This window comes from Miniopterus natalensis, chromosome 5, assembly GCF_054644295.1.
Source record: "Miniopterus natalensis isolate mMinNat1 chromosome 5, mMinNat1.hap1, whole genome shotgun sequence".
Lineage (NCBI taxonomy): Eukaryota > Metazoa > Chordata > Mammalia > Chiroptera > Miniopteridae > Miniopterus > Miniopterus natalensis.
The window spans coordinates 45,114,047-45,129,983 of NC_142085.1; the positions used below are offsets into that span (position 1 = coordinate 45,114,047).

Consider the following 15,937-nt stretch of genomic DNA (forward strand, 5'->3'; position numbering starts at 1 on the left):
AGAATGAAAATCCTAACTGGGATAGAAGCTGTTCTAGAGTTTATCCACCTGCTCAGTAAATACTGTCATAAGAATATTTCATAAAAATATAAATCCAGTGAATATGACAAATTAAAAGATGTTAAGAGTCCTCTAGGTATGTCAGGGATCTCAGAGGGATGGTGTCTTATTGGGGAAATATTTAATGATTTCCTTTAGAGGACAATGATAATGACAAATTATCAAATTACGAAACTGAATACTTCCTTATTAAAGCATACATAAAAACCACATAACATGCACAGAGTGCTACTGAATTAGTCAACCTTTTCTAAATTATCCTCAAGTTAGATTAATAATGACATCTAGATTTTTTTCCTAAGAACTTAATTCAAGTGCAAATGAACTTCTCTATCACAATTTTAGGCCAACTCATTAAGCAATTTTGCAGTTAATTCTTGTTTCCTGCCCATTATTATTCTTCAAAGACAGAATTCAAATGTCAAGTCTTACCTGACCAGGTTCTGTTCCAGTAACACTCAAGTCTTGGATGGATCTACGTCTTGGCTGTCCGTTGCCTTTTAAAAAATAAAAAAAGTAAAATACCGAAATCTATTCAGACATACAATAAGGATGTAATTGCTAGAGTAGGAAGTTGGAATTTGTTGCTCCTTGAATCTATACAAAATGTTTGTGAGAAAAAAGAGTGAGTTTATTATTTAAAAAAAAAAAAAAAAGATGTAAAAAGAAAAAGAAACAGCTACAGTGTTTTAACTCAAAAGTTGCCAGCCTACAACAAAATATGTCCTAATACAATAACCACTCCTACCACACGAGTAGCTGCTGAACTCTCTCCCACCATCTTCCGTCATGTATTTAAATAGATGAATGCTTGGGGGATGGGGCTGATGACGGCATCTATTTCAAGGGCCTTACGTTACAGCTTCTACAGCAAGACAGCTATCAGGTTGTAAGACACGACTGACTTTAACCAACAGCAGTACCTTTTTCATTTCAGGGCCTAAAGGGATGCTTAGGCTTTCAATTTATGAAACCCAGGCACACTTAGTTAAGCCTATCAGTCCTTGTCAGAATCAGGTAACTGACTGGCTATGAACAACTCTTTAATTTCTTACTGGAGACGAATGACTCCCATCTGTTCTCAAATATACAGCTTGTTTAAATGGGCGATTGTGTTAATCCTCCTTTAGGAACTTCCATGCTGTAATAACTTAAAAATCAGTTTATCAAAGAATTCTACAAATTTAAGTCTTCGCCAAAAGAGAATGAATTAAGCAATAGCTTTACTCAGCACTTTTATTTGGGAATAGGGATGTTCATACAGATCTTCTGTATGAGAGATCAGTTAAGAGTAACAGCTGACACAATACTCAAAATTCTTTTGACCCTGAAAGCTATATTATGTAATTCTCAACTAGTGGGAAGCCCCAGGAACATGCATTCTAACAGCTGTGTCCTGATTAGCAGGCAGATTTCATTCTTAACATTTCCATTCCCATAATCCTAAGTATCTTATTTTAAACCAATCAGCAATATAATTTAGCACCTTCATCCATGAGACCCCATTACCATTTTGCACATAAACTAAAAGGATCTTACGATAAAATAATATTTGATGCAATAATATGTGTAGTGAACACAAAAACTCAAATTTATAGACACCCTTGAAAGTGTAAGACATCACTCTGTTCCACTTTAAGCTATGTTTTGGAATTCTCTGTATAATCATAACTCAAAAATGCACCTCAAGTTTCATTTTATTCCAGTTCCAGCTTTGGATCACAAACTAACAGAATGACAAACTTTATTGAATCGGGCACACTAGGATACTTTTAGAAAACCTTTTAGCTAGTCCTGTTTCCGGAGGAAAAAAGGATCCCCATTACCATGACTAATAAACAATTTTAGGCACATTTCATTCAACACAATCATTCTAAAATTAGCTTACATGAGACAGGTTTGTAAAAGTGTCTGGAATTCTCTTTTCAGATAAGCAACATTTGTGAATCTGGGGAACCACCCAGCACATGTGTCTAAAAGTCATTACATCACCACTGCAATAACAACAAAAACAAACTCAAATCTAGGTGGGGGTAAGAAGCAAGGGAAGTGAAAAATTTTAAGGAAATAGGGTAAAGAAGAGCTGACAGTTAACAAATGCCATAAAATGAAAAATCTTTAAGCTATAGCATGAGTCAAAGCAAGCAATATTAAGCAATGCATTTTAATTAGTATAACCATAGCAGAAACCATCTGGCAAATAGTTCAGACAAAGCAAAAAAGGATTGCAATCAACAAATACTTGTTGCTCCAATATTAAGTTTTAGGTCATAATTTAGAAATATGAATGTAAAAAAATCAAATCCCTTTTACTAAAAATGAAAATTACTGGGTGTGTTCTTAGTAAATTTGGAATTTTTTTGCAACTAAATACTAATTTAGAAATTCATTTACACTGTAGTTTTTTCATGGTTCCTTGATATGTGCATACCTATGTTACACATGGTAGTATAAAAGGGGAAAAAAGGTAGAAAAGAGGGGCAAGATTCCTAATCAAGGAATCTGAAACCTGAAAATGATGTGCTTAGTATTCTATTCCGTAATGAATTCTGAAACTTTTCATGACTTATGACAGAGAACAAATAATATTCTTTAAAATAATTTTTCTAAGTAAGAGCAACAAAAGGAATAAACTACATCCTTAGGACACCCTACTCCGCACTCCTAAAAAAGGGTGGTTGTAATAGTAGCTTATATAGGTCAATTTAGTTGTACAACTGATTTCCTGAGCTGGTATTTGAAAGATATCAGAGTCCCTCCAGAGACTGCTGGCTTAGGTCTCAAGTCAGTCACTCCTGTGGTTTTTCTTATTGGTTTAAGTAAGCTCAGTTTTCCTTAACTTAACTATTCTGATTTTTCTGTTTTCAAACTTCCTGAAGATTCTCTTCACGTAAAAATGAACACATTTTCTTGGAGATATCTCTTAACAAAAACGTTAAAAATTCTGAGATCCGTAAGTTTTGAATATTAAACATTGTGGAACAATGTGCTCTCCATGTGTAAAATATATAAGATTTAAAAAATTTGCATAGCACTTTACTCTGCAGTATTATATTACTGCTTCGTGGTAAACTGGATATGTAATTTAAAAATATATGTTCTTATTTAGGCTGCAAATTTACAAATTTCATATTCCTTTACTAATACTTCTTTAGAGCCAGGGCCATTGTAGAAGAGGTATAAAAAATTGTGTAGTTTGATCCATAGGAAGTCCTGATGTATTAAAAGGTCCAGTATTAGTAGACCCAAGAGACTACTAAATGGATGAATATTGTTGTTAGCCATAGGTTGTTTGTTCTTCCTCATGAATGGCATAGTATATAACAGTGTTGAAGATCAAACAAAAAACAAGATATGAATTTGCTTATCTATGACTAGGTTAGGCAGTGTAGCTACTATAAAGATGTAGTTTTAAAAAAAATTCTTTTGAACAGTGTATATTTAAAAAATTTTTAAACTTAAAAATGCCAGAAGCAACAAACACTTCAAAAAAGATACATTTGTACATTGTTAGTAAGTACACATAAAATTTTTTGTGATGCTTAAAAGAATGCTCTTATTTAAAAAAACAGTTCATTCTAAATACATCACACTCAGTATACTGCACTTTGCCAAAGAAAAGTGTTATTGAAACTACTTATTTGTAACAGATAAAATTTAAAAATATAGCTCTATTTTAAAAAATGCTTACAACTGGGACACATCAAAGAAATATCTGATATTAGCACAGAACTTGTAGGAAATTGACTTTGAGGAAAAAAATTCTGGAAGGTATTAATAAATGTGGAGAATAAATCTCCTCCTCTTTTATAATTAATATATCCATGTAAGATATTAGATATATTCTCAAAGCATAGGTTATATTTGTATCTTTAATTTTAAAATACAACCTAAGAACAAATTAACGTTTGACTTTTATGTCCAATTGTTTCAGTTTTAGTGCTTGCCTTCTTTTACTAAAAGTAAAACTGATTAATGTTGGATATTTGGAGTAAGAATATTTAATGAAATGTATTACTGAATACTATTTCCATTTGAACAGCATTGTTGCTCGGACAATTGCAGAATTAAGGTTTTCTGACTCTGTAAGGACCCAATGTTGTAAAAGAGGGTCTCCTGGTTGAAGAGCTCTCTTTAATGCAAACTATTACTCTTCTCTTCTCTTACTCAAACCAAAGAGGTTGGGATCCTGGATGTGTGACTCTGGGAAAAACACTCAACATCATCAGATCTAAGTTCTTCATCTGTAAAATAACTATATGTAATTTTACCTGATATTCCTCCTTGTAAGTCAGTTATGAAGGTCAATTAATTTGATGTACTTTAAACTACTTTATAGGACACACAGAGCATCTATCTAACCAAGGTTTCTTAGCACTGGCACTGTTGACATTTTAGGCTGGACAATTGGCTGTGGGAGGCTGTCCCGTACAGTGTAGGATGTTTAGCAGCATCCCTGGCTTCTGCCTACTATATGCCAATTGTGACAACCCAAAATGTTTCCAGACATTGCCAAATGTGCCCTGGGGGGCAAATGCATTCAGATTAAGAACTATTATTTTCTCCTCTCTCCCTCAACTTGTACAGTATTGGCTGTATTGCCCACTGTGTGTGTGTGTGTGTGTGTGTTTGTTCTTAATGCTTACCTGAAGATTATACTACCATTTGTCTAAATTTTCCTGATTCCTTGAAACATTTAATATAATCACAGTTCAGAAGTATGTGCATTAAAATGTTGCTACTTTGGTTAGAATATTATTCCCTTAAACAGTACCTTTAAGCATGAAGTAAAATGATTTCAAGTTCTTGTTAATTTTGAAAGCAACCCATGACTCAATAAATAAAATTACAATGTAAGAAATAGGCTAACTCTCTTCTCTGAACAGCAATAATGATGATGGAAAACAAACTACTTTGATAACCAGAAAAAAAAGTAATTACTCTAATATAAAATGGTTTTGATACACAAAATGCCTTGTAGGAATTAATTTATATTTTATATATATTTATAATTTATATAGATTCTATTTGTATACTAGTTCCTGGCCACTGGACCTAAACAATAGTTTGTTCATTTAACAGGCACATAATTATTAAACATTATGTGTGAGGCATTGACCAAACAGTACTGATACAATCATTACTAAATAACAAAGTCATTGTCTCTATCCTCAGTTGTCAGTTTCCTAAAGGCGAAAACAACTACTAGGTATTAAATTATAAAACAATAGTACGCTAAAAGCACAATCACAGGCAAAGTACCAGGGTGCTGGAGAATTCACCCAAAGCAGACCCATGAGTGTGTGTGGGGAAGACTGTATATTTTCTTATAAAAATTTGGAGGGGAGAGGTAAAGGGAAACCTAAAGCAGAGGGATAAAAAAATAATTTGGATAACACATATTAGCCAATATTGAAGGTCACACATGCTATTTAAGTTTCTATCAAAAATGGCGATTCAGATTCATCTATGAAATCATCACCATAAGAAATAAAAGTAATTTACCAATTTGAGACACTGAAGTGCCATGTGTGAATTAGGTATAAAAACAAGTAATTTGCAAGAAGATTCTCCTGACAATACACAAGAATCAGAACTGACCACAATTCTCTGGCAAGATACCATGCAAAACAGCAAATCTCATTTAATTTGACTTTGCTTCTGTTTTCTAAGTTAAGGCAAATGGTATTTAGCAACTCTCTTCTCTCAACTCCATATTTCACTTGCTACCAACAGAAAGAGGCTGGGATAGGAAGCCTGGAGGGAGGCCCAAAAGTAGTAACTAAGAAAGACAAGGAGCCAAGGACAACAAACACTTTTAAATAGTTGTTTCCTCTTTCTGCTGGGTGCAAAAAAGGTCTGGGTTCAGTTATCTACTCACCTAAGAGCTGAGAGGAAGGCGGTAAAGTCTGGGCCGGCACTGTCCCTCCTGTGAAAAGGTTACTTTCCTTCTATTTATCCTCATTTTTGGGTATCTGAGGTATCCTGTCAAGCCCACTTCAGTGTAGATAAATGTATACAGTTTTCAATCTGTCTCCCTAATTACTGCATGCAAGGTATCTATTTTCATGTCCTATAAAAATTGGAGCAAGAAGCATTTTGTAAGTACCAGGGATCATTACTCCAGTTCCACAGTTATTGGACCAACTCGGGTGGTCTATGATACCTGATATGACGATCTCAGGGACATCCAGAATGTTGCCAAATGAAGCAGTTTTACGATGGCCCCGTTTAGGCTTGGAACAGGCTGCAAAAACACATATATACAGTATACATGCAAACAACCACAAATAGTAACACACAAAACAATAAATTACAAAAACAGAATAGTTTTCAAATAGTTATGTTAATAACACTCCGTGCAGAAAGGCATGCAGAACTATCTGACTTTTCATCCATGCTCAGAAAAGGCGTGATTAAGGAGCAAACAACTACCAATACAATATGTTTCACACACTGGCTTTAATTAGCAGAAGAAAAACAAAAACAAAACAAAAATGGACAGAGAGAAACAAAGCTGCAGGGTAATGAGGAAGCTAAATTCAAACATGTTTATAGAAACAGGGTAATGAGGAAGCTAAATTCAAACATGTTTATAGAAACAATCTACCTAATTGAAACCACTGATATGCGATGGAGGGGCTAGGATGAAAGTGGGAAGGAAGAGAGGAGTTAAAAGAAATAAGCTGCCATATTTGTTTTAATTACAAAAATACAGGAATATAGTTCAAGTTAGGTGTTTCTTGAAATGTGCTATTGATTAAATGATAACTGAGTCAAAGTATAAAATACATATGCTTTTATAATTATAAATATTTACATATACTTCTAGTAAACTGAATTATTTATTATAGTTTCCAAAATTTAGGGTACATTCCTGCTAAACATGATTAGTGTTGAAAAGCTGGAGAAAATGAACTTTTCAAAGTAAGGTAATTCATTAAAAAAAATCTGAATTGTGTAGAATTCAATGGCTGTTCAATAGCACCTGTTAAGGTTGAAAAAGGATAGGGTAATTTAAATGTATGTGGTTATCTTTAACCTAGTGAAGTATCATTTCTTTTCAAGAATAATTATAAACCAGTACCTGACTAGAAAATTGACCCTAGCAGATATAAAGTTATTACAGCACTACTCCCTGTTTTAAGGTAGCAATCACTATTTGGTAGGTTTACCTTGAATGATATCCCTGAGGTGGAAAAGATTCCCCAAAATGTGAGAGCATATCTCTATTCATCTGACACTATAGTGAGACTCCGTCCCTCCACAGAAACACTTGTAACTCATAGAGACCAGGAGAGCTTGTCAGTGGCTGGTGACCTCCAATGAACTTGATCCTTTCTGAAGACCCATGTGTATGGCAGAGACTGCTAGTGCCCAACCAATCACAATTTTTCTTAGCAACAGAGCCCTCACTTTACTAAGGACAGCAATGTTCCCACATAAAAGATCACAGGTCCTTCTTTTCCTTGAAGCCATATGTAGCCATCTGACCCTACTGCTATGGCCAATAACACATATGTAGAAGTTGTTCTGGGAAACTTCTGGAAAAGCTCCATGACGAGCTGGGGGATGTGCCCTTTGGCCTTCTCCTAATTTTTCCTTCCTGCTGTCTGGACTGTGTGGATGTGATGACTGGAATTGGAACAACCACCTGGAGTACAGAGTACCCTTGAAGATGGAAGCCACACAATAGGGATTGTGGTACAGAGGGACCAAAGGAGTCGCCTAATGATCATGAGCTTACCTCGAGATTTAAGTGTCAACAATAAAAGTTTATGTGTTGGACACTGTTATTTTGGATATTCTGTTATATCAACCTGATTCTATTGCTAACTAATAAAATCAGCGATCGTGACTAGTTGAAGACAAGTGTAGTATAATGGTCCTCTGCACAACTTTTATCTGAAAAGAGCTCCACACAAAATGAGAATATTCAATTTAGAAAAAAAACAAATAAATGACAAAAGACCTAAAAAACAAAAACAACAAAAACCTGGTTAGCTAATTTAAAAAATATATATGCTAATATACATGTACACACATATATAGTTAAAAGACTAGAGGTAAATACATAAAAATGTTGTGTTTATCTCCGAGTGGGACAACTATGAAAGATTAAATTTTTGGTTTATATTTCCATTTTTCACAACAGAAATGTATTTAGTTTTATAATGAGCTTCCCTCCACCCTGCAGGAATCGGAAAGAAAGCAAATTAAACTAGCAGTACTAAAATGAAACCTGGTTAGAAAAGAATGTTAAATGTTCACTCAGGTAACAACATATATAATTTCTTTGTGTGACCAGTCCTTCCATAATTAATCATTTTAAGAACTGACAAAATAGAATTTAAATGTTAACTTTTTCAAGATCCAATAAAATTAACATGATCTTTACTTTTACAATTAACCACAACCAACTTAGCTATCTTTGCCACTAGCAGGAAAAAGGAGCAGACAGTAAGGCCAAATCATATGTGGATCTGGAGCACATGTTTTTGCTAATTTCAAAACAAAATATTTGCTATTATTTGAGTTCAGCACAAAATTCTAATAGAATCACTCAAAATATTCCAGCCCTGGCCTGTGTGGTCCAGTTGGCTGGAGAATCATCCCATGCACCAGCAAGTTGCTGGTCTGATTTCCCATCAGGGGACATACCTGGGTTTCGGGTTTGATCCCCAGTCGGGGCGCATGCAGGAGGCAACACAGGTTGGGTTTTTTTTTTCTCTCTCCCTCTCTCTTAAAAAAAAGTGTGTGTGTGTGTGTGTGTGTATGTGTGTGTGTGTGTCTGTGTGTGTGTGTGTGTCTGTGTCTGTGTGTGTGTGTGTGTGTACATACACACAAAACTTCCAAAACATTCTGGTTGTGGTAAAATTTCAATTTCTCATTTAGATTTTCTGTTCACGTTTACACTGAAATACATTTGATAAAATCTGTAATTAGTAAGGTATATTTTATGATCCAAATAATTTTATAAGCCATTTGGACTTTGAGATATATGTATAAATTATTGCTATAAGCTTAGAAAGTATACTGTAAGCCTACTTCCTGCTTTAAAAAATTTTAAACCCCCCTGATATTCCCACTACTGAAACAATTGAAACTATCATTTTCACGCCTCTTCAGACTTTTATTTACTTTTTACCTGTGGTCGCAGAAATCCTGGCTTCTATTTCAGACATGTCAGCACTCATCCTCTTGCCCTCGGAAGTTGGGGGCAAGCTCTCTACACTGCTCCCACGGGACGCTCCCAAGCTTAAACGGCCAGATTCACTCTGTTAAAATTACAGGTCAATTTGAATTACTGAAACTCTTTAGATTTAAAATCCTAGACATCCTAGAAGGAAGAAAAATAACAACTAGAAATCTTATGGGTTCTGTTCTGCTTATGAAAGAAAAAGGAAGTTTTCAGGGAGAGGGAGCTAAAGGGCTTAGGGAGAACAAGCAGCAATACTGGCCTTTAGAAAAGGGTGGTCACTGGAGTTTGGAGTTAATGTCCCAATTGTTAGTTAACCTAAATGCCTCAGGCAAGATAAATACAATCACACCTTAAAATATTTTTAAACCAATAATAGTAAAAATATAATAAATCTGAAAAACATGAAATGATAGATTTAGGCCAATTCCTTTAACTGGGTAGTACAGACAAGAAATAGCCATTTTAATATTTTAAACAGCAACCATTAAAGTTAGAAATCACCATGGGGAGGGAGCTGCACAGTTGGCAAAGGCAGCAATCATCAGAAGGGAAAACAACTTGGTAATTGGATATTCTCATTATGTCTCTCTCTTAAGTGTATCTGTTTCAGCAACAAGATTCAAAATTTGTATAATGGAAGATGGCAAATCATTTCAGTTGGTATAACATTATGACTACTAGTAAGGTTACCATATGATTTTATTTTTAGTAACAAGACAAACCTGTTGCTTTGCCTGATTTTTCAGTAATTTTGATTCTAAGCGCTTAATAGTATCGTTTGTGGAAGGAACTTGCTCCATATTAGTGTCGCTTTTATTACTGGTATTTGTAGAAGCGATGTCCATGAATGAGCCTAGGAAAGCCAAAACATTTATGATTAGAGGTTAGGAATAATACACATGCTTCATTCAATATGTAACATAAATTCTTTTCTACACTAGCAAGACATAAACAGAAATAAACACGACTTTCCAAGCTAATGAAGACAGCCCCCCAAAACCTCATTTTAAATGAAATTTAAGATAGCACAAAAAGGGAACCAAAATGCCTAAATAGTCTTCTCACGGTCAGAGATGACTTTACAGTTGTTAGCCTGAGCTAGTAGAATGAAGTGGCTACTAATCAAGATGGGGAAGCTCATCCTAGGAGTTTGAAGGAAGTGCCAGGAGCCTCATTTGTTAAGTAAGTTTGTGTTCCTATTAGATATCAAACAAATAGTTGGATGAGTGCAGAGTTAAGGTCTGGGATGGAGCAAAACATCAGCAAATAGATAGTATATAAAGCCAAGATATTAAATGAGATTACCAAGGAAATGAGAGTAGACAGATAAGTGAAGAGGCCAAATTACTGAGTCCTGGGCACTCCCAACATTTATAGGCTGGGAAGATAAGAAACAATCAGCATAGGAAACCATCAGAATAGTGGCCAGACACATAAGACAATCTTGGCTAGTATGGTATCCTGGACACCAACTGAAGAAATTCCTATAAGAAGAAGAGTGTAATTAACAGTATCAAGTGCTATTGATAGTCAAAGAGGGAAGCACCGCTAGAATGGGATTTAATACACAAGTTCACAGGCTTGCCTTTGGCTAGAAGCAGACAGTTCAGCCATAGTAACAGAAGAGAATGCAGAGCAGATGGGCACAGATACAGGTAGATTGGCAGATGTAGTGAAGGAGCTTATGGAAACAATCTTCTGATTACTCCAAATTATTCAGAGAAATAGAAAACTAGGTCAGCTGAGTGAGGAGTGAGGAGGAAGTGTGTAAGTTTGAGGACAGGGGTTAATATATAAAATTAAATCATCTAGGAGAGAGGAGATGGACTAAAACAACTGTCCAGCACTACTAAATAGGCATTTGAGGATAGTAAATGTGTCATCTCCAGCCACATTCAGCTGCACTGATACAGACAAGGAGTAAGCTGGGAGTCAGATTTAACCAGACTTGGGGTTTAGCCAAGCAAGTTTGAGACAAGGGATAGAAGGCTGAGAATTATCCCCAGTAGGATTATAATAACTGCCTGGAATTAAGTGGAAGAAAAAAGGAAGAGCCTAAGAGGACTGAAGGTCAGTGAAAAGGTGAAAGGACCGAAGGGTTGAAGGTCACAGTATAAAAAGAGGGAGAGGGTTTGAAGGCAGTAAAAGAAGCAAAAACCAGAATTTTAGAGTTCACTTTAAAATTCAGAGCAATTCAAAAGATTCAGTAAAACTGGAATGAAATTTTAAAAGCTTAAAATAAATATAATTATTTTTGAGGTGGGAGAAATAGATAGTAAAAATATTTGTCAATAAAAATATTAAATACAGGATAAATACATGTATATATACACATACACCTTTTAATTTTAATTAATATGTCATAATGTATTCCCAAATATATATTAAGTACAATTGTTCTAAGTTAGAGTATTATTTCTACTATCTTTTTTGATGACCATAAACTACGAAGCCCACTACTACTTCCTATTTAGAAAACTGAGGAACTCTGAACTAAAATTGTAGAAGAATCCTGTAGACTCTTCTATAAAGAGCAAAAAAGTAGGGTGTTCATGATGAACTATGTTGTTATATATATTTACAATACTTACTAATACTATTGCATCTAGCAGTATCTATATAAAAACTATTTTTCAAAGAAAGAATGACATTCACAGCAATGCAACATCCAATCTTTTTATATATAACTAAGTAAGAATTCCAAGACTTGGAAGCACGTCTTCAGTAACTCTTTAATCTTGGACCTTAATGAAGAATGATGCACCTGGAAACTCAAACTGCAGTCAATCGTACGAAATGAAGAAATTAAATTGCAAATGGGGACATCGTTCATTGCTTCTTGATTATAATTTCATGGTAAAGACACAAAAAATTAGGTTATTACTCTTCCAAACTATCTATTTACCTGTACTGGTGGCAGAGTTGCTCTGTCCTTCATCTGAATACTGACAAGGGTATTGTAACGGCTCATCTGCTCCTGGAAAGTACTATATATAAAAAAAGTAAATCCAATTTAAAATTTCTTTAATACAAATTAAATCCTGTAAAATTAACTTGAAGAGTACACCTGAATTATTTTGCTGTCATGGGATTTGAATTCAGCAAAGATGCTGCTTTGTTTTCCCTAAGGAACAGACCAAATTATTTAAGTTTTTGATTTTATAAAGATGACAATAACGTGCTCCTTTTCTGTATTTCAATTGTGATCAACACCACGTACTATATATACCTAAGTAGTATTTTACACAGAGACCAGCGTCTTGAAGAAAATAGCAAATATTTCTCCAAGGGATCATGTGAAGTACAATAGTATCATTCCTCATAATTATATGAAACATATCTATGTTCTCATAGTCGTGAGGTAAACTTCCACATTGTTGAAATAACTGTTAGTCTGACAACTGAGACTGATGTGTCATAGGATGATTGTTAGGATCAATATTTTAAATAAAAAGAACAGATTATGGATATCCCTTTATGAATTGGATATATAATATTAGAAATATTTACTGCACAAAAATTAGAATTTAGGAACAGATTTCTTTTAAAATTAAACAAAGCATATATTAAGCACAATTACAATTTGACCAATTTATATACCCTAATGTTTTAAGGTATCTGACTACAGAGACTAAGATGGTTTCTAATGAACACATCTTTAGGGCCCAGAACTCACTCTTTATATATAGCTGGTACCCAAATATGATGGTAAGTTTTAATCAGAATAGTTCAAGCTGATTTACCTAAATTATTTTCAAGAGAATGAACAAATTAAATCTTTGGCCATTTAGGAAATCACTTAGCTATATTTAAGAAAACTGAAAGATTCTTCTACTGAGGAAATTGTGCTGAAATTTAGGTACTTTCACAGTATGTTAACTTTTAAAAGTCAGGGTACAACTTGATAGATTTTGCTAGTGCACCAAAAACAAGAGGCCTAAAATTATTCAAATAATTCTAAAAGTGTCTGATGTATAGACTAGGAAATTTTGATAATCATTTAAAAGGCTTGTTCTAAATTGAAAAATCCTATAAATTCTAGAAGAGAGTTTAACTTTTTATTGGCAAATGAAAAAACAAAAGGTAAAAAAAAAATCACTTAAATAAATGTGTCTGGAAATGCAATTTCTCTGTTGCCCTGCATAAATGACTGCTTGATGAAGAGCTGTACTAAAGAAAATTAAAAATTTAGTTTAGCAAGTATTAAGAGACATAAAATACCTAAAAGTCCTCTAACGGCCTTAGAGACAGCCTAATCCAGCTTCCCTCACATTACAGATGAGGCAACAGGCCCAGAAACAATCACATTTATCCACTAAGTTAAGCAGGAGGAAAAAGCAAGTTCAAAAACCTAGTCTAGTCCCTTTTCATTATAAAGAACTAGATTCCCCCCCCCCCCGCCAAAATAATATTTCCTCCTCTGATTACTGAGTAATAAATGCCCTTTGTAACTTGGAAAATACAGAAAAATATAAAGCATAAATTAGCAATGTCCTTTTACTGTTAAACTCCATTAAAACTCAGTGTACATCACATTCTCCTAAACCCAAAGCCCCTCAAAAGAAGGATTATACCCGCATCAAGTGAGTCATTATTTTCACAATCTCCTCCATTGAAGGGCGCAGAGAAGGATCTTTTGACCAGCAGCGAGTCATCAGGCTTTCAATGGGCTTAGGTAAATTTTTGATTAGTGGTGGTCGAGTACCTATAATTAAAAATTAAAGGAGGAGGAGAATGTATTAACCCAAAGAATTTTATCAACTTTTTATATGTATTTCTAAAGCAGTATTTATTTTATACATCTTGTAATTTCAGATTTTTTTTGGAGTAATAAATGTATGTTTCCTTTTGGTCCTTTAGGTTAACACTGTATTTTCATAAAGGGGAGAAGCTACACTTTTCGAAAAGTTAAAGATTTTATATGCAGTATGGTAACAGTAAGCCTGAGAATTAATAGTATTTCATTTGTTACAAATATTCTTTTAACAAATAATAATGGCTTAATGTGTTTTATTAAGAAGAATGAAGTAGTAGCTTGGGGTAGCTTGAACTATATTTTCAGATTCATTGCAAAAATTTCAAATATGTTTGAAAAATCATCTTCCATACCTAAATCTCATCCCCAAATGACTCTTTTGTGGGAGGCAGACCTTTTGGCTGCGGTGAATCAATCATTTCATAAGCTGAAAACTGCCAATTTTTGTGTAATCACCAAAACTATAATATTACTAGTAAGGTACCTAACTTAAAGAAGGCCTCAAATACAATGAAACTTTTGTAATTTTATCAATTAACAAGTTAGTTCTTTTATACCTTACTTCATTGACATTCAATTATTTACTGACAATTGACAGAGAGAAAAAAATGTCTTGGTCAATGCTCTAGCATGCTCTACAATGACATTAAAGGAAGTACAATGAAAGGCAGTACAGGAAACTGGTAAAGTGTTAAGATTACTCAGATGACAGTACTGTAGACACTCTACAAATGACTTAAATAGGCAGATATCTGTTTGCATCACTTGTGAAATAGTGTATTAAAATGCCAATAATGAGAATGATTACAATTAAGTGACAGAAATTAAATAACAGAGAGTGATGTTAAAAGTTAGGAAGGTTAAATAATTTCCCTTCATGAAGAATTTATTTTCCCAAAGCAAATGTGAAGTAACTTGATTAATGAAGAAGATGAATTCTAAAATCACGGGTGGTTAAAAACATTCTAATTAGAAATATAAAATGAATAGGAGGGATTCATTTTATATTTCTGAGTCCATAAGCCAACAGAACTTAAAAATGTGAGCACTGGAGTCAAAAAGATGTGGATTGAATCCCAGCAATATCAGTTACTAATCTTTTTAAAAAAAATTCTCACCCAAGGATATGTTTATTGTTTTGAAGGGAGAGGGGAAGAGAGGGAAAGAGAGGGAGAGAGGGGGAGAGAGGAAGAGGAGGAGAGGGAGGGGGAGAGGGGGAGAGGGAGGGGGAGAGGAAGAAGAAGAGGAGGAGAGAGGGAGGGGGAGAAGGAAAGGGGGAGAAGGAAAGGAGGAGAGAGAGGGAGGAGAGGAGAGAGGGAGAGGGAGAAACATCAATGTAAGAGAGAAACATTGATCAGTTGCTTCCCGTATGTGCCCCTATTGGGGATCAAACCCGCAACCTAGGCATGTGTCCTCACCAGGAATCGAACCCACAACCTTTCTGGGGTATGGGATGATGCTCCAACCAACTGAGCCACCTGGCCGGGGCACCAGTTATTAATCTTTGACCTTGGGCAAGTTACATAACCTCTCTAGGTCTGTTTCCTAATCTGTAAAACTATAAAATGAGGCAATCACGGATTTCACCTCATAAGGACGAATAGGAAGATATAAATAAAAAATAGAGAGAGCACTCTGTGCTTTGCCTTTCTGAATAACTTAAGTAACATCTCTTCTTCTTCGTCTTTGCTTTCTCTCCTCAGTGAGACCCTTGTGCTTCCTCAGGAAAAAAGGCTATAGATTCCCCAATGATCTTAAACATGCTGGAGATTTTATTTACTTATTTAATTTTTAAATTTATTACCTCCACGGAGTCCAGTCCAATGCTTCTCTATCCTCTAGAGAGAGCCGACCTAAGTAGTTGGCTCCCATTGTCTACTGATAACCTTGGCCAAATGCACACCTTGTGCAAAGGCCAG

General features: G+C 34.7%; 1 protein-coding gene across 2 annotated transcripts in view; it reads right to left on the minus strand.

Moving 5' to 3' along the window:
• Positions 1 to 15,937, minus strand: part of MAP3K7 (mitogen-activated protein kinase kinase kinase 7) — a 57,758-nt gene that overhangs the window by 18,756 nt on the left and 23,065 nt on the right. The window contains exons 8-13 of one of the 2 annotated variants that reach the window (XM_016208133.2): positions 13,837 to 13,967; positions 12,168 to 12,249; positions 9,985 to 10,115; positions 9,209 to 9,338; positions 6,227 to 6,307; positions 493 to 557 (exon numbers count right to left, since the gene is read on the minus strand). In XM_016208133.2, coding sequence (XP_016063619.1) covers positions 493 to 557; positions 6,227 to 6,307; positions 9,209 to 9,338; positions 9,985 to 10,115; positions 12,168 to 12,249; positions 13,837 to 13,967 — 620 coding nt within the window. The remainder of the gene's footprint in view (positions 1 to 492; positions 558 to 6,226; positions 6,308 to 9,208; positions 9,339 to 9,984; positions 10,116 to 12,167; positions 12,250 to 13,836; positions 13,968 to 15,937) is intronic. The other variant, XM_016208134.2, reaches the window with a different exon arrangement.